This window comes from Pelmatolapia mariae, linkage group LG20, assembly GCF_036321145.2.
Source record: "Pelmatolapia mariae isolate MD_Pm_ZW linkage group LG20, Pm_UMD_F_2, whole genome shotgun sequence".
Taxonomy (NCBI): domain Eukaryota; kingdom Metazoa; phylum Chordata; class Actinopteri; order Cichliformes; family Cichlidae; genus Pelmatolapia; species Pelmatolapia mariae.
The window spans coordinates 24,429,868-24,449,890 of NC_086244.1; the positions used below are offsets into that span (position 1 = coordinate 24,429,868).

Genomic DNA, 20,023 nt, shown 5'->3' on the forward strand with positions numbered 1-20,023 from the left:
ATCTTTTTTTCTTTAATCTTTTTCCCGCTTTTCCTTTCTGCTTACTTTCTCATGCCACCAAGCTCAGCAGCAAAATATTGATGTCTATCCTGCCTCTCTGTCTGGATATGTTTGTCTATGCACTATTTCTTTTGTTCATCCCAGTGTGTTTTGTTTTTTGAGAAGCCAAACTTTCAGCCTTTGCTATAGAAACCCATCTCAGCTACCATCAGAAGACTACTGCAAATAACATCAGCAAAAAACTCAGATGCATACACATATACCAATTTTCCCTTTTCCTCACCAAAACATGGGCACCACCTACTTGCCATGCTCTGCTAATTTCCCAGAATGTTTGAGTGGAAAAGTTTATCAGGACAAGATTACACCCCTCAAAGCTTCTCCTCACCTTGCAATCCCCAACTATTTCCCAACAAAAGTCTTTGATCCCCGCAGTTTTTCCATTTATCTTTTCAAACCTTTAAACCACCGAGCCGATAGGCAGACACATTTGTGGCAAGCAACTGTGTTTCCTTTTGTTTTTTACTTTTTTTCTCACTGATGGTGAGGGGATAGGAATGCGATTAGTGAACATACATATATGTGTGTGCATATGTGTGTGTGTCTCTATCAGTCCATGTTCTAGTGTGTGTACGCTGTACATGACACCATTGCCTTGAGGCTAGAATTGAACCTTTTGACCGTATCCTTCACTCAGGATGCCGGCACTTATTGCTATAGTGTTACGTTTGATCCTATTCATTCCATATGCTCAGTCCCTCGGACACATGTGGAGCAGAGAGGACGGTCTTTGATGACGTTCTCTCTTGCATGGCTTAATTTCCCCCACTGAGAGACACAACAGTTTGCAGCACTGTTGCTGAACTGTTGTTGATAACAAGTTAATAGACACACTTTCTCAGAGGAACCAAAAAAAGTGCACAGGCAGTCAAAAAGACAGACATGCGCACTGTGACAAATCCACAATAGGAGTCACTTTAATAAAGACTTGAACTATGGTGGCAGTGGGAATGCTAGTCTGTGGGAGGCATGCTCTGACAGCAGTAATCCCTCCTTATCCACAACTGACATGGACAAGTGGATAAGGTCCTTGTCTGCTGTCATTTCAACTCACTGGCAGAACTGACAACCTGTTGCTTATTTATGATTTTTATGCTTCATGGCATGATGAGCTGTTTCAGTGTGTGCATTCAGTCTTCATGGCTTCTCAGTTTTTGGCTTTGGTGTGTACATTTATTCATGAACAGTGATGCACTGCAAAGTTATAAAAAAAATAAAACACTTTAATGTTTTAAGCATTTTCTTTCCTATTAATGTAATATTAGAGGTAATTTTTGAATGGTGAATTCACTGAGCATGTGCTTTTTTTTTGTTAGACTATTAGTAATACATGTTACATGTAATACATCTTTGTCATTCCACCCGTAGTTTACTGTAGCGGTTTCCAGTCCTGCACAAAAATCTTATACATTGAATTCTCTATAAAGACGACAGTGGTGTTCTGTGGTTCCTTAAAATCAAATGTTTGTGGGGGATTGAAAGCACAGCATCACAGAGGTGCCCCTTTAAGCAAGGACCACTCCCTCATTACCAAAACTGATTCTCTCCATGCTCTGGTCAAGCCGCTTGGTGACGAGAAGATCAGACTGTGGTTGTGCTGGGCGGTGTCGTGTTGTAAATATGTTTGACTCTGTGGGTGTAAAACTGCATTTCTTAAAAAACAACACTGCTCACAGCAATGTCCTTGTGAAGTAGTGTTTCAATGAATTTAGACAGGCACTTCTCTGTATGGCATCTTTGTTAGACACATGTACCTGCACAGAAATGAGATGCTTGGGTAGTGGTGAGGCAATTTAAAGCTAAGCTTCAGTGATGATTTGGTAGAGAAGTGTGGGGCCATTTTTTGACAGTAACTTTAATGTGTAGGAATGTGTGTGTGTCTGTTAGCTTGTGTGCTTTTTGTGTAGGCATAGCTGTAGGTCAGAGCTGCCATTAATTATTGATATAAAAAGCTTAGCGCATGTGCTGGCAGAAAGTGTTGCTAAGCAAGAGCTTTAGCATGCCAGAGACATCTGCGAGAGAGAACGAGAGAACAAGTGAGAGATAAGAAATCGAAAGATTCAGGCTGAAAGAAGGATAGAGGCAGATTCAGATGACCTAAAGCTAAGTGTGTCAGGTACCTGCTAGCAAACTGAGACAAAAAAAGAAGACAGAAGAAGAGAGGGCAGAGAAAATAGACACCAGCACCTGCTGCTGGAGATGGAAAAAGGGAGAGCTTCAGATCGGGGACCGGCTTAGTAACCATAGATGAACTTTGTTTTGTCTTGCAAAACATTTTTTTTTAAAATTCGAGACAGAGTAGTGGATAATGTAATGTTACATAACAAAAGATGATATAAGGACAATGTAGGAGAGATAAAACTGGTGACACTGATCGGTGTGCCTTTTTAAGTAGCTCTGACGCTGTGGGTCTTAGAAAGTGTTAAAGATGATGAGCCGTCAGGCTTATTTTTACCGGGTCCCTCCCCAGGAGCTTCATCGCCGAAACCAGCTCCAGGCCGATCCGGCCAAAACCAGGGCTCTGCAGACTGTCATTGATATGAAGGTAGGACTAGGAGTTACTCTCAAATCCGCAAGAGCTGTTTTAAGTAATAATGTGCTGGATGAGGAGTGTGTGTACTGGTACAATAGAGTTATCTGAAATTCATATATGTCTGAGTTTTTGACCATTTATCATAAATGTAAAACTGTTTTTTTTAATCCAGCTAATGTCACAATTTTATTTCAGCAGTGTTATTTGCTCTTGCATTTGTATGTTCAAAACATGCATAACATAATTTTAAGTACACCTAGAATGTGCGTAATAACAGAGGATCTCTCTATATAGCAAAGATAAACATGAAGAAACAATCTCGAGAACTTTATGTTATAGTTACCTTGCATCTGCATGGCAGCCATGCCCAAGTAAAGTCCATTATTGGCACATGCGGAGTTGAGCACTTATTCAATTTGTTTCAAATGTCACATATGGAAGCTTTCACTCTCATCGCAGCCCTTTGAAGTTGTCAGTGCTGTGAAAAAATGCAGTTGACTCCACATGTGTCCATGTGCACACCCACGCACACACACATATTTATTGTTCATTCAGCAAACACTTGCTTTAAAAGTGGATCCTTTACAGCAAAACCACAGTTATTTTTCACACATACTCTGTGATTTGTCTGCCTATTAACAGACTGCACATGTGCTAGCTCACGGTGCCTCACGGTGTTTTTAAGGCGAGCTCGCCAAATTAAATCTGACTGAATTAATTAGAAACGGGAAGACAAACACAGTTGCCAGAAGGCTTTGACGTATTGTAGGGGAGAGTAAGAACAAAAGAAAGTCATCTCTAGCGTTGTTAGTAATGACAATGCATGATTGCTTTATTAAACTACCCTGTGTTGCTGTTGCTGTAATCAGCGGTGACATGTAGTGTCCACAAATTTGTTTCAGTGTCTGTGTTGCTTCGTCTAAGTGTTGGATGTGTCCACTTTGTAATTACAGACGACCAACCCCCCTTTTTGTTTTGATCCTGATGTTATCTGGCAGGTACAGTACTGAGTTGACACCTTTTGGTCTTGCTGTGAACTCAACACTCATACAGTATTTCTGTTTCTAGCTTTCAATACCATGAATTCAGTTGAAATGCAACTTGGATGTCCCATACAAAACTTTATGTCAGTGGTTTTAAGATCCAGCTTTTATGTACTCAAGTTCTAATGAATGTTTTATATGCTAAAATATGCATTTTGCTTCCTCCCCCTCTGTTGTGCAGGAGAAACAGATCAAAATCAGACATTTTTATAGACATGTTTGTCTCTGTGGTTTTATGTGTGTGAATTGGATGTGGCAGGAGGACTTCCATAACTGTCTGAATGCCTTACATTGACTTTTTCTGGGTACATGTTGAAAGTTTGCATCCTTGCATAGACTCCTTCTGTGCGTGTGTGTTTTGTATATGCATATGCTTTATGCATTCCTCCTTGGTCTTTTGTGTGCACTTTTATGCAGCACCATGTGCTAGGCAAGGCTGATGTCATAGGATGTAATAGAGGTCAGATGCTTACATGTTGCCTATGGTTTCTGCTGATGGCAACATGCAATCTGCTTCCACTTATTAAATTACCTTTCTCTTCTTTTCCAAGGTTTTGCATTTAATGTATGTTTGAAACTATGCAACTAAACAACCTCAGGACCTGTCCGTGACAGACCCTTTTATTCCCTCATAGATTCTGCAGATGAATATATCTTGGCTGTACACCAATGTCTGCCAAAATATTTCCCCTCCTTTTCCAGACATTTTACTCAGACATAGGACTATACATTACATTTATATATAGGAGGATTTGTGTAAATGCACTGACTTGGTGTTTTAGGGGATGTTTTTTTTATATGTTCCAAAATGTAAGAAATTTCTGTGTGATTTAGATTAATATGTTGATTCAAACATACTAGAAATATGTTTACACAGACAGATGCTGGTAGAGAGATATGTCAACCAAGTGATATTCTATCAATCACATTTTTAATTTTGACTATGGAGGGCTTTGTGCAAGATAACTTGGATAGTGGTGCAGAGAGTCCAATGTATCTGTAGAGCGCTAACTGTCTCACTACTAATGCACATGCTAGGTAATCTATCTTTTAGCCCCACAGCTTAATATTCTTGGCCAGGTCTTTGCTGACTGTTTGCCTGCCTACTGTTGCTGGTGCAGGACACCAAGATCTCTTCCCTGGAGAGGAACATCAGAGACTTAGAGGATGAAGTCCAGATGCTAAAGACCAGCGGCCTGCTACACTCTGATGAGAGGCAGGATGAGCTCAAGCAGGTGGAGGTCTACAAGAGCCATTCTAAATTCATGAAGACTAAGGTAGAATATCTTTGCATGCCACCTGAGATGACTCCACGCCGCATGATCCGGGACATGCATGTTTGTCTCAAAGTATAAATAGCCAGAAGGCCAGAAACTGTTACATGTTGCATGTTGCATGTTGCCATTGCTTGTTTATGGGGAAACAAGATGAATGTGGAAAAATCTTAACTGGCAAACTGCATGAATCTGTACTTTGTATTGTGTATTTTAGCTGCATTCGCACTAAGCCTCTCATGTTGCATGGGTGCCAAGAACTCCTACATGTATATGTATTTCTTATTTGATATTTAAAGCCAGTTTGCGAGTAGTGAAAAGCACTACTTGCTTATTTGCCCTGGAATTCAGTGTGATTACTAAGCATTATACAACCCTCCTATCTGTTGACTGTTCTAAGGGAGCAAACTCAGGAACTATCAGTTAACAGTGCGCTGTGTCGGTTTACTGACTAAGAATCTTATATCCCAGGCCGTATACTGGTTTATTCATCAACACACAAATGTGTCTAAAGCCACACAGATGACATGCACATATATGAACGTGCACACACGCATACTGTATGTATCCAAACCCTGTTAAAAATGTAGTTTCAGGTTTCACTGAGTATCAAGACAAGTGTTCATGACGGTTGAGGCCCATGAGTTGCGCTCCATTTGGTTCATTAATGGTACTCATTGTAGGGCTCATTTGTCATTGCATCGGGGAAGTTCCTGATGCAATCATAAAAGAGATGTTTTTATGAATGGGGCCCTGACAGATGAATGTGAGCTTACAACGGCAGAGGAACAGAGGAAAGAGCTCTCTCTTCACCCATACTGACCCGGGATGATATACATCACAGCGATGGCCCCCGGCTCGTTCTCCCGTGGCTCATCTTTCTTCGTACAGTCACAGAGAAACACAGCAAGTCGCCACGCACATGGATATGCACAGATTCATTCTACATGCTGGTAGTGTTTAGGGTCCGGGTCTTTCAGCGGTGTTGGTGACTGGTGTTGAGGTGGGACTGCGATAAGAGAAACCAGAGAGGGCGGCATCGCTGTCCTCTCTGGTTTCTCCTCTGGACTTTGATCTGCTCAAACACTGGAAAAATGGCTTCGGAGAATATGAACACGTGTTAGAGTGTAAGCGAGAGCTGGAGCAGGTAAATTTCACAAGCCAAGGCTGTGTGGTTGAGGAGTGCAGTGTGTGAAGTAGAGTGGCTGGGCACACAGCTTGTGCTGCATTTTAGTGGCTTGCTGTTTTCTTGTCTTTGTAGGAGCAGGCCTTGTCACCATGTGTGTCTTCCATCAGACCAGCTCCCACCTTCCTCCCCACCCAACAGCCTTGGATCACAGAACAAGCAGAAGTACCCCTCTCATTAGTCTCTCTCCTCTCTCATTATTTCCTTCATAGCCTAATAGTCTTTGAAATATCTGCTCCTTATTTTAATTATAATGCCTTTTTATCATTATTTTTAGTGCACTGACTTCTCATTTCCTGACTTGTTTTTCTTAGTCTTAGTGTTCAGTCACCGCAGTGATCTCTCTTATTGTATAGCCTCACATTTTGGTCTCCTTTCTCCTGCGTTTTATCTCAGTGCTGGATTTCTGGAGCTCATATGCTATCTCTGTGACTGAAAGTCTATCAGCCAGACCCTGAGCCAGTCAGAATTCCCCTTTTATGAAGTGAACCTTGCTCATACAATTTGAGAAATCTCTCTTCAAATCAGCTTTGTGCATTTTTGGCACCAGTAGACAGATGACAGTATTATCTACATAGCTAGCCTCAGCACAGAAACCACTCTCTGTTAGAGCATTTTATTTCCTTTGTGGTTTTCTGTTATGTTCTATATGGGTTTCCTTAAAACAAATCTGTTTCCGTCTCTCTCTGTGAATGTTTATCTTTTGGCTGGGGTGTGTGCACACAGTAGGTCTGGGACTCCTCCAAGTGAGGATTGATAATACAGGGCTGGTGATGATTCCAGTACATCATCGCTCCACAAAATATGTCACAACTGACGTGTTTATATTGCAGTAAATGGATAACAAAACATTCCGTTTTTCCTAATTGAGTCACAGTATTAGAGACATTTCAGATTTTCTTTTTTTTATTAATCAGTTACACAGTTATATAGGATGTAATTTTGTATGTATTGCTCACTTCTATTTTAAAGAGCAGCTTAAGACTGCTGTTGCCTTTAAAATAGTGTATTCAATATGCTTGTTCTGGAGGTCAGACTCAGTTTGCAGTGACACTAGTGCACCTCAGGTAACTTGAATATTATGAAAAAGTTATTTTTTGTGATTTAATTAAAAAAGGCACATGTTCATATATTCTGTAGTCAATATACATGTAGTGAAAGATATCAGGTCATTTTTTGTCTCAATTTGTATGGTTTCTAAGTCATGAAAATTGGAAATCCCCAAAGCATTTCCTGACAACAATTAAAGAAATCAGTTCCGAAATTCCATCTTCTGCAGTGTTGGTTCATTTAGGGCCAACACTGCAATAATTTGCTACAAATTACTGCATCAGAGCAGTCTGGCATGAAGGCAAAAAGCTTGTGGCACTGCTAAGGTTTTATTGAAGACCAGGTTGCTGTGATGGAAGCCTTCATCTTGTCCATATTTTGGGGTTGGCTTCTTCTTGTGTCGCCTTTTGACCAGGCCCCACAGTTGACTGGCCGATGAAGCACAATAATAACATGAAACACAAAATTAACTTTCATCTGAAAGTAGCAGTCCAGTGTAGTTCATTCAGCAGTCCAGTTCTAGTTCACCTTAATCCAGGTAAGACACTTCAGTTCAGGAGTGCTTTGATATTAGAAATGTGACAGTTGATTCGGTTTTGACAGCAGCCTAAGTCCACTCCTTGTGAAGCTCCCAAGTTCTTGAGTTGACAATTTCTGATTTCTCTTTGTTTGTGTCCTTTTTCTTACCATGCATTTACCTTCCAGTCAAATTTCCATTATTACGCTATCGCTACCCTCTATACTTTTAAGATTAAGCGTAAAACTTTCCTAGCCAGCCTTTCAGCAATGATCTTCGGTGGTTTACCCTCTTTGTGGAGAGCATAGGTCATCAGGCCTCTGGACAACACTCAAGTCACCAGCCTTCCCCTTGATTGTGGTTGTGGGAACTGAACTAGGCTAAGAAATACATGGGATTTATACTCTTTGAATTCAATCAAACTCCAAATTCTAACAATTTTGAAATGCTGGATTTATGATTTTCAATTTCTGTGAGCTAAAATTGTCAAAACAAAAAAAGGCTTGCATTATTGCCATTTACATGTAGTGAGTACAGAGTATGTGAAAGCTGATCTGTTTAAATTAAACTACAAAAAATAAACTTTGCATGATATTCAGATTTTTTTATATGCACTAGTCTGACATTGGTGTATCTGTATCATTGGTGTATCATTGGTTTAAATGAAAAGTCATATTTTTGAATGCATGTCTTATCTACAAATATATATCAAGTATATCACCCACTGATGACCCTTATTTGTGTGTATGTGTGTGTGTTTGCGTGATTGTCAGATAGAGCAGCTGAAGCAGGAGCTGAACAGGAAGGAGTCTGAGATGCAGGCGCTGCAGACCAAACTAGAAACACTGACCAATCAGAACTCGGACTGCAAGCAGCACATCGAAGTGCTAAAAGAGTCGCTCAGTGCCAAGGAGCAGCGCGCCAATACACTCCAGACAGAGGTCAGTGTGTACACATTCACACATGGAGAAAAACAAAATCCAAAGACATACAAACACACACCAATAAAGCCACAAACATGCAAACACTGACATTGCACTAAACCACTTTCCAGCTTCTTGGAAAATAATTTCAAAGATACACACATCACGAGATGGACACTCTGTAGATCACTACAGTAATAAAGACTGGAAGAAACACCATTCTGACCACTTTGCATGCATCTATTGGTGCATACAAATAGTAAATTTGCATGGTCTTTGTTAAGATAGAAACTGTATGTGTGCAAAAAATCCTGCTTTTTTCTGCTTTGTGTTTCTTTCTCCTTCTGTTTCTCTAATGGCCGTTGAGGTGGGTGGAAAAAATGTCCATGCGTGTGGTTCCTTTAGTCCACCAGTGGGTTTGTGCGTGTGGGCGGGTCAGTTAGAGGGCTGAAGAAAGCTGGCAGCTTTTTCTTTGTCATGTTTGAAGTTCTAAACTCTGTGGCTCTAATGATTTTATCACTGCTGTTAGAGATGGAGGTGGGTTGTATTTAGTGAGATATAGGTGTGTATGTGTGTGTGTGTGTGTGTGTGTGGAGGAGGTGGGGGATTGGTGAGCATTTAGCATTTTTCTACATAACTCTCTAGACTTGGAAGTGATACTTTAGATCTCTTTGTGTTCGGCAGTTGAGAGTGGCCTGCTAACTATGTCCACTCATCATTACAGGAAGCAATTTGGGCCAAAATTAGGCCTAATTGTCCATACATGTGCAAGGAATTTTGGCTCTTGTAGTTAGTTGAATACATCATACGAAAAGGAATTGGTTTTCAGTGGGTGGTTTCTGTAAGTGTACATTTTTTTTTCTTTCTTTTTTTTTTGTTCTACTGAAAATGCATGTTTAAAAAAATGTATGCGTGTACAAGTCATTGGTGTGATTTCTTGGAGAACAGGGCCTGACCAAGCAATATTAGCTTCTCACAAATTGCTATTAAGTGCCCAATACTGCCAAAATATATTCAAAATGAAAACAACATATGGATTTTAATTGAAAATCTGATCATTTAAAGACCTACAAAGTGACAAAAGCTAAATGAAACACAAACTGAAGAAGCATGAGCAGGGGACGCATGGTTCAGGAACACATGTGTCTGATTGGGAAAGGTGACTCACGTGGGACCAAGGCATAGGTGGAAACAGTTAAGGTGGGGAAGTCAATCAAGGCAGAGAATAATAGACAATAAGATACCTGAATTTAAAAAAACAAAACAAAACATAAAACAGGAGGTAACCAAGAAACATATATCTAATACTGAACACTGAAGGGGGAAATAAAAACACAAATGAGCACCACAAAACCAACAAATATGACAAGAACCATGCCAGCTGCAGTCTAAATCCACCAAAATAACAGGGGTTCTGCAGCCCATGGTTCATGGATGCTTTGGCTTTGTTTGGATTTTTGACAGATATTTGTTACTGCCGCAGACCGGTGTCAGTGTAATTTTTGTTTTTTTATTTGCTTCACAACCAGCATTGCTTTTGAATAGTCATTGATCTAACTTCAGTGGGAAAAGCTGATAGTAAAGTAGAAATAATTACATCTGCTTATGCAATACTCATGCAGAACTGAAGATGCACGACAAGGAAAGATGTAATCACCTAAAATGCTTCTGACATAGAGTGCATCACTGTACCAACATCGGCAGCCGGGCTAAGTGGTCACACAAATCTGGTTATCAGCTCGTTAAGTTAACCCAGGGTTTCTTTTATTTGAAAGGGGTGGTGATGGCAGCATCTCTACTGGCAGCAGAGCAGCTGATTTTACACAGGAAGATAAAACTATATGAAGGTGTTAAACTCATAATAAAGCCTGAAAACAACACAGCTGCTGCAGACAAAGCAGCTGTGTGAGTATGTGTGTGAGAGGAAAAGTACTGTACAGTAGTGCATGCGTGAGCACTTTAGCCACTTTGGTCAGTACGACTGGAAAAAAGCCTGCTATATTAATAAAGTTTAGCCTATTTGAAGCCAGGAAAGAAAGCCGACAAAAATGTAGACTGTAAGTTAACAGACTTATTGACTTCATAACTTTGACATTAAGACACGGGAGAATCTTATGGAATACAACTGAGTATTTCATTAAATTAATATGATATGTGGGTGAGACAGTTTTATTTTTTATTCTTTAAGCTGCAGGCCCGGTGGTGTTTAGTGGTCTGAGAGCAATTAGTGAATAAATACAAAAACAGAATTCAGACCTAGGCTTAGGCTTGGTGCAAACTAAATATAAGGTCAGTGAGAGCAAATAAGTGCCCTGTTAGAGGATGACTTATTAAGGCTTTTAGAACAACAAAGTAGTTGTAAAATTGTTTGCAGCGCACAGAGAAAAAAAGTCAGGGAATGAAATTGGGCTTAAAATGATTTCTTACTGGGAAAATGCAAAGACTTAGACACTATTAAAAAAACTTTAGTCCCTCCCACTGTCTGTGCACAGAGGTCCAGGATGGATGATGCTATCCAAAGAATTGATTGGTCAGTGTGCAGTGTTTTCATACCTGCTGATGTCTAATCTTAAACATAACCTGCTCTGGGGCAGACTAGGGCAATAGCATAAGTTACCACGGCGATATACCCTGGTAAGAAGTGATCTTCCTTCATAGTGCAAGAGACCCTGAAGTGTCCTGGGTGAGAGGGGATCTTGGTTCATAGTACGGGCCTCTGGGCTGCATCAGATCCTGACTGACATAAACACACAGTCACACACACAGACACACAAAAAACACTTACACTGTCAGGACTGATTGCTTGACTCTCATCTCCGGTTTCAAGTAATTTTTCCTGCTATTGAAGTGGCATCTTCCCCTGCTTGGGAATGGCTTAGGTTTCCTGGACTAAGTGGGCAAACCAGAGGATGAGTAAAGATATTTAGAGCTCTTTAGTGGGCCAGCGTGGCCGTGCATTCCTCTGCTGCCTGTCAATCATTTGGCCAGAGATGGCAGCCATTCCCACAAGATCCCCCTACTCACCTCATTCCTTCCATTTTCCTTCAGCAGTTTTCTTTCAAGCTTTCTTTCAGCCCCCTATTTTCTTTTGTCTCACACACGACTTCTGGCACATCACACACTCATATACAAGAGTGTGTGCATGCATGTGTGTGTGTGTGCCAGGTGGGTCTCATCATGAATGACACTGATTGGTACAGTTGTACATTCCCTCAAGAGAAAGACTGGTTTCTGAGACATGAGGAGAAGCTTCACCTCACAGATTTGTCTCTAAAAGCAGATGGGAATGGCCGCTGAACAGAGGCGGCACTGTGAGCAACAGAATGAGAAAATGGAAGCGCATTTTATTTGTCAATCAAAGTTAAGGACAGCTTCGTAATGGATGTGATTGAATCTGTCTCCAGATAACTGGAAAATGTGGAAAATAATGTGTGTACGCTTTTGTGCAAGTATTCTGGGCCTGCCTGTGTCTGTGGAAACTTAACTCTTTAATACAGTAGATGTGTCTTTCCTGCCTTGATCAGGACAATGCAGGGCTGAAATGATACTCTACCAGATCAGGTAACCTATCAGAGACCTTCCTGCATATTTAACCAGCCAGCAACAAAGCACAAGGCCAAAGCCCCAGTTGCCATGGGTTTTCTTGGACTAGGTTTAGATTTCTGTCAGAAGATTGTTTTGAATGTTATGAACATTTGTTTAAAAGAGGCCAGATCGGGCTGTTTTAAGACCCATGGGATTGTTTGTTTGATTTAACTGTCACATATCTGGTTAGACAGCTACATGGATGAAACTGCCCTTCAGTTGTGTTGTCAGAGTGTTCTCTGATAGGATTTGACATTCCAAAACAAAATAATGATCCTTAAAATACAGGTTTTATTGACTCATAAGCTCGGTTGTGTTAAGCAAAGCAAAAAATGAAAGCAGAATTAAGTCATGACAAAATAGTAAAATTGACAGAAATAAAGTGCATAATAAATTTAATTCCTTATGGGGTGAAGCTAGTTTGCAAAAATATTTGGCTTAAAAAAGTCATTTCTTTTCCCCCATCAAACTTAAATCCAACCAAAACACAATACTCAACTCTTAGATGGTTGTCACTGCAAAGACTGCAGACCTTCTGGTTCTCATCCCCTCCCAAAATTCCCTGCACTGAGTGTGACTGTCTGGCAGCACACCTAACTGATGTGTACTTAATAAAATGGTATCTAAACACAAATAGTTTCTTGGCATTCTCTGTGTGAGCAGTGTTTGCTGATTAAACTGATAGTTTATTAAGAAACACATAATCAATTAGAATTTTTACCATCACCGTCACATTGTATTAATGTCTTTTGCAGATATAAGGCTTAAATTTTTTATGACGATTGTACTTTGATTTACATGCAGCACTCTGCAAAAGTCATAAGTTATTCCTCATTTCTTTAGATTTTGCTTTAGGAGAACCAGACTTTTTGTAATTTTGTTTTCCTGAGCAATAGTTTTTCAGGTTTTCTGAAGGTTAGGGTGAGTTTTTCTATGGACAAAAAACCTTTGCATATCTCATCATGGTGTGCAATGTGTTCTTAAAAAATTTGAGGGAACTGGACAAGTTTAATTCAATTCAATTTTATTTATATAGCCCCAAATTAAGTCAAGTGGAGAACAAAAAGAAGTGGCTGGGCTAAAAAACTATATCTATAGCAGATGAACAGTATCTGAAAGTCATGTCCTTAAGTTATATGAAAAAAATCCAGGAAAAACTTGACACAAGACCTGGGAGATGCATCTGGCCCTTCAGTTGATCCAGCTACTGTTCGCCAAAGCCTCATCTGAAATGCTCTCAGTGGAAAGGTGGCTGTCAAGAAGCCAGTCTGAAGGAAGTGTTACAGGGAGGAGAGGTTGAGCTACGCCAGGTTACACAAGAACTGGACTGAAAATCAATGTCAGCGGGTCTTATGGATGAGGAATCCAAATTGTCAAATTATCGGAGGTCAGAAGGGAAGTATAACACTGAGTGTCTGCTGCCATCTGTAAAACATAGTGGAGACTCATTCATAGTTAGTGGTTGTATTTCAGCCAGAGGTGTTGGGGATCTTGAAAAACTGATAGAATTATGAACGCAGAAATTTGCCATCAGATTTTGATCCACCATGTAATGCCATCTGGAAAGCGTCGGATTGGCAGTGGCTTTATTTTTCAGAATGACATTGATCCCAAACACACTGCCAATGCAGTAAAAGCAATACCTGGATAGCAAAGCACACAATGGCTTCCCCAGAGCCCAGATCTCAACATTATTGAAGCAGTGTGGGATCATATTGACACAGAACAGAACAAAAGGCAGCCAACATCCAAAGAAGAGCTTTGAATGTCCTTCAAGAAAGCTGGATAACTATTCTTTAAGGCTACTTATAAAACGATTATAGGAAAGTTTCCCTAAGAGACGGTTTGTTGAAGACTAAAGGTGGTGATACAAAATATTGACTTTCAAGTTCATTAGAATTGCACAAACTCTTATTTATTCCATGTTTATTTGCACATTTCAGTAAATCACTCCACCTATTTCCCATTTTCCTAGAAAAATATAAAGAATGAGGGATGACAAAAGACTTTTGCACAGTACTGTATTTATCACTGGGTAAGCATCATGTTGGTGACAACTTACCCTATAAAGAGAAGTCTAGACATGAAGCTGGAGTTTAAGTCAAAGTCTTAATCGGGCACATAAATTTGCACAGCAATATAACATTTGATATTTTGTTCCTCACCGACTGCCAGTAGAAGTGTTAGAAGCAGCACGCCTTTAATGCATACTTTGGGATGTGGCAACGTATCTGTATTTGGAGAGAACACAGTCTGCGGTATTTCACTTCAGCTTCGTCAGATGTGACCTCAAATATCTTGCGTTCTCTTTCATCACCAGCGTTTGCTGTGTGTCTGCCAGAAGACCTCTACTGAGTTTTCATTTTGAGGTTGAAATGTAATGAGTCGTAAAAGATATAAATGACTAAAAAATGACTTGCTAACATCAACGGTAGTGGCAGTGATGAATAGTGAAAACAAGAGGAAAATTAAAAAAAAAAAAAAAAGAATGTGTGGAGTGTAAGTGGGAATGAATCAAGACGTGATTGAGCGACAAGAGGAAGTGAAAAGTGAGAGAATTGCGCTGTTTGATGGATGTTTAAGGATATGGGCTTTTGTCAGTGAGTGATTCGATGGAACGGTGTGCTGTGGTCCCTGCTGGACTATTTTTGTTGATCTTTCCTTGTTCTCCTAGCTGATTGATGGTTCATATAGGTAGTGAGGCGGAGAAAAGATGTGGTCGGAACCGGGTTAAACTCCACCCTGGGCTATCCCCCTGCTGCGTTCTCGCTTACTGTCTTTCTTTCTGCCTCATTCACTTTTGCTCCCTTTGTCCATAGTTTCTTTTCCCTCATGCTTTCTTCTCTATTCTATCCCATTTTGTTGCCGACTCCTTATTTCACCTTATTTCCACATACTCGTTCCAAATCTGTTGGTAAAGGGTGAAAAAACAGTTTAAACAAAGGTAAGAACTTGATGAGCTCCCTAAAACTTACAGTGAGCTTATTGGACTAAGTAAACAGAAAACACTTCCATTCCCATTTGCTGACCACTAATTAGCAGTTCTTGACAGTTTTTGTATGATCTCATCTGAACTCGACTGACCTCATCTGAACTCGACTGACCATGGTCACCATTCTCAGACCCAATAGCATGCTCCTGTCTTCGTAGATCGGTGTGGTTTGGGTTTCAGTGTGAGTAGCAGCATCGGGCCCCCCAGAACAAACATGGCACGGTCCAAAATAAAGCCCCCACAAGTTCTTCAGAGGCCTTGTGGAAAAGACATAAAGTGGAGTTACAGCGGTCAGAATGGGGATGAGATATTTAATGGTTTACACAGGGAATGAGATAAATGCGCTCGTGACCTAATGAGTCGACAGATACATGTGTGCACGCAGCACGATTGCACGCGCATTAGCATTGCTGTCCAAGTATACGTGACACGTGCTTCATCACGAATGGTTTCATTTGTGTGACATTTTATTCCGTATTAAGGTCCTTGGGAAATGTTTGTAATCTTTCTGCATATTTTTGTTTTCTATTTTGAAACCTAACAAAAAAAAAAATACACACCCATAAACAGAAACAGTAATGTGGGCTTTGCTTGGTCTACAGTCAGTCAGCAGGTGGTTAACCAGAAGGCAGTGAGGTGGTGATAGAGACAGCCAGAGACAATAAGCCCCTTTCTTTTTGTTCTGACCTCCTCTTTCCTCAGGGTCACCCTGCTTTGCTAAGACCACTTAACTTCCAGTTTCATACACACATATACCCAAATACACACACAGACAAAGACATACTTACACAAACATTCCATGCCACAATAATACACTCCGAAAGCAGTTTTCACTCTTGCTTACAGTAAGTCGGCTCTTTGTTAACACAAAAGTCTCCGAACAGAACAATTAAACTAGATGAAATATGACATATTCCACTCCTCTACTTACTCCTGTTTATAGGGAAGGTGTGTCTGTTTCATTTTTTATCCCCACTGCAGCACATTTAAATGATCAAAATTCAACTTTTACGATCTTTAGGGTTTATACTTTGCTCAAAACTCTTTAAGAGTTTTAAGGAAATTATATATTTTTTAACTGGTATAGTATACAGATGAGATCAAAGAGGAAATAGTAATTTCTGGTCACTGTATGCTCCATAGTTCCATATATATTTTTGTACCTGACCGATTGAAAAATATTGCTAAAGCAAACTGATCAAATGTACTTTTGATTGATTGGAAGACAATTGTGCAGGTTGCCTGGTACGAGGCAGCGTGTCGCCAGACAGCTGTCCTCTGTCTAAATGACTGCCATCCCTCTCAGAAAGACTGGCAAAGGTTTGTAAGTAACTGCCGCCTTATTTACAAACAAAGACAAATGACCAACCCTGACCTGTCTATTTGAGGTATTTGAGGTTATATTCCTATATAAATTTGCTGTTAAAACCCCATCATGCAGGAACAGTGGTACTATTTTCAAAAAAATTAATGGATTTCTATTTCAGATTTGGGAGCTTTTGTCTGGACTCTGAATATAAGTACTAAATATGAATTTCTGTTTCATGTAAATTTCTGTGTATGTAGGTGGCAACAGATTTTTGCTAATCACAGTTAATTGCTTTAACATCACAAACATAATTGCCAACTTGACTCCAGTTAATTGCAAACTGGTAGCAGACTGATAGCAGTTTGTCTCTGTGTTAGTGATTTTTTTATGGTCATCTTGAGACACCAAAGTCACTGATAAGACGACTTCAAAGGCGATGAAATGCAAGTCTGTTGTACATGGTTGCAATAACTGTGGTTATGTTTCAACTACCCTTTTCCCTTGTGTGACTGTGGCATAGTGAGTTTGACAGAACTGATATAATTCTGTTGATTTTACAATATAATTTTTGGCTAAAAGGCTATTGACAACAATTTTGTCATCTCCATGACAACATACTTAGTTGTCTTATTACCTCTACATTCTTGCCTTAAAATTAAATTGAATTAACTTGCATTCAGGTTACATTATTAGTTCAAAGTTTGGTATTTACTCAAGACTGTGACTGTGTGTGAGACACTCAGCTAATATTTTACTCGTTAATCAAGTAGAAATCAAGCTTATTTCAGGCACCTACTATAGAAACTGCAGACCAGCATTTATTTTCCACATGTTTGCCAGAGTGACTGCTTAGTGTTTGACAGGAAATGGATTCCCTTGAAACAGGATGTAGGAACTGGCATGCAGTGCTGGAAATGATCAGGAAAAATAATCAGAGGAGCAGCAAGTGTTAATGAGGAGGAACGCCTGCAGCAGCTCTTCCTCTACATGCGCACGTGTGTTGTGTATGTGTTTTTTGTGTCTTTGTTGGCAGGATGTAATGATGATGGATGGAGGGCAAAAGAGGGTTTGAGGCAGCGGTGTGCGATGAGAGTTTGTGCCGTGACCCTATATTTTTCAATGTCATAAAACCATTCACTGTTACAATATGAAAATGAATGACTTTCATGCTTTGGTAGCAAACATTCATTCACCCCATTGACAAAGGTCCTTTTGTCAGTGGATTCCTGTGTGTGTGTGTGTGTGTGTGTGTGTGTGTGTGGGTGTCCTTGTCTTTTTTTTCTTTCTTTTTTTTTGGTCTTGTTTTACATCTGTGCTTTTCTATGTTCCCTTCGTAGCCTTTAGGCACACAGCTGTGTTGCCATGGTTTTATCAGCAGATGTTATGGTGTTCAATGAGACAGTGTCCCACTCTCCACCCTGCAGCCCCTGCTGTGAGCCAGTTTATATCCGCTTATTATCCTGAGTCAGCCCTGAGGTGATCTGTCCATTATACGATTCCGGATCAGAGCTCTGACTGTTGCCTTAACTCAGCTTTCATGACACCCCTCAAATGACACAGCCTTTGCCCTAGGACAGGGAATTTCCCACATTTCCGTAAAGATCAACTTCAGTCTTGTTATGTCTGGGATGACCAGCTCAGGTGGAGATGAAAACTTCTGTTTGCATGCATGCACTTGTTTATTCAATCTGTGTAGGCAAATGTAGCTGCTTTCTGACCAAACATTTTTGGGTGTAAGTACCCATTAGGGAGGTGTGCTGGGAAGCACATGCCTTGCAGCATTTGTTCTTTTCTTATAGGAACTCGGAAGTAGTAAGCAGCTGGTAATGCAAGTCAGCTCATATTGGGTTCTATTAGTTTCTTAAAATCATGTTTGACTCTCTTCATTCAAAAGTTTCCAGACACACAAAAAACCAAGCCCCTGTCTCTTCCTGCCAGTGAGGGATACAGATTATTAATTTAAAACTGGTATTTGTTATTGGCAGATGCCCACAGCCGAGGTATTGGAATTGGAAAAAGGTGGATCCCTACTTGTAACCACCATTTATCAAATATTCAGTCCACACTTAAGTATAAAACAAAGTTATTGCAGTTAACTAAAACCAAAATAAAATTGAAACTAGTTGTAAAAAAATGTTTTGGTTACCCTAAAGAAACTAACAGAAGCAATATTATGTACTTGAGAATAAAAAATAAAAAGTATATGTGAAATATTGACCTGTTGGGTGTGTAACCCTGCTTCTTGCTCTATGACAGCTGGGACAGGCTCCCAGATGACTGTGAATTAAAAAAGTGTTATAAAATATATAAATGGATGTATTGATGGACGTATGGGTGGGAGATATCTTACATTTTAGTCTTTGATAATTTAGTCAAATCAGTTGGCAAAACAAGTGCAGGGAAGCACTGGAGCATATATTTATTGAGACAGGGATGTGAGTCAAAAGTGTTGTTTTTGTGTTCTCTATAAATTTGTCTTGTATGCGAAACTGAAATGAGCGAATACACACTAGTAAAACAAAATGTAATTTCATAATTAAAATGAAATAACATGAAATAACATGAAATAACGATGTAAAACTACAATAACGCTGATCGGGACCAGTCACAATACATCACATCATGCAAAGTTCTTCTTGTGCTGAGGCAGTTCCTCCTCTATAGAAGGAAATACCCCAAAAAGGAGTTCTAAGAACTCCGGTGGTCCTCAGTTTGAGCTGTATGGACATGGGAAAAAAGTACCTAAAACTATAAAAATGGTCTTTAAGTGCCTTCTGTGTGTAAATAAACAGTATAGGGTCTAGGAGAAGTCCAGGCCTTGTTTACATTTTCTGTGGAAAGTTCTTCATACTTCCATCTGACAACGCCCCTCTATTCACACGCTCACACACTGAGCACATCAACATGCAAAATTTACTTAAAACAAAACAAAAAAACATCCTTTGGTCTTCAGGTGGGCTACTCTTACAGTATTTGTAACCTCCCAACATCTATTGAAGGCTTCAGTTACATCAACATGAAACTATGGATCACTTGATGCCACTCTGTATAAATAAAAGATATTCACAACCTGGTGCTTATATACCAGCGGTGTGAGTTACTGTTCTCTATATATCCTCATGGGTTTTTTGTTCACCTTTCACCAGTCTTTAATAATGCAGATATTAGTCAGCATGAAAACACCAATAGGCTGCTTAAATCCAGCTGTCTGCATTCATTCTCATTCCTTCTGCATCATATGTGTTGGTTTGTCTCGATGCGTAAAGTACAGCTCACCAGAGAGATGTTTGAATGATAATAGGTGGCATGTGAGACTTTGGTGGTCTAGCATTGTCTTGAATTTGAATAGTCTTCAATATTTTAGTGATGAAATTCAGACTTGGACACATCAGTGGCTTGACAAACCTGAATTAGGCGAATATTATGCCATAAATTGAGATGATTAGTTTCACTGCACAGGCCTTTGAATAAATTAAATCTAATGGGTGCCGTGTGGTGTATTTATACAGGCTAGAGAGATGTCATGGAGCCAGAGAAGTGAATAGCTCACA

At 39.9% G+C, this 20,023-nt stretch overlaps 1 protein-coding gene across 1 annotated transcript in view; it reads left to right on the plus strand.

Annotated features, from left to right (window-relative positions):
- LOC134619253 (ERC protein 2-like) overlaps positions 1-20,023 on the plus strand; it is a 112,960-nt gene that overhangs the window by 12,884 nt on the left and 80,053 nt on the right. Inside the window, exons 5-6 of the mRNA XM_063465021.1 lie at positions 4,758-4,913; positions 8,437-8,604. Coding sequence (XP_063321091.1) covers positions 4,758-4,913; positions 8,437-8,604 — 324 coding nt within the window. The remainder of the gene's footprint in view (positions 1-4,757; positions 4,914-8,436; positions 8,605-20,023) is intronic.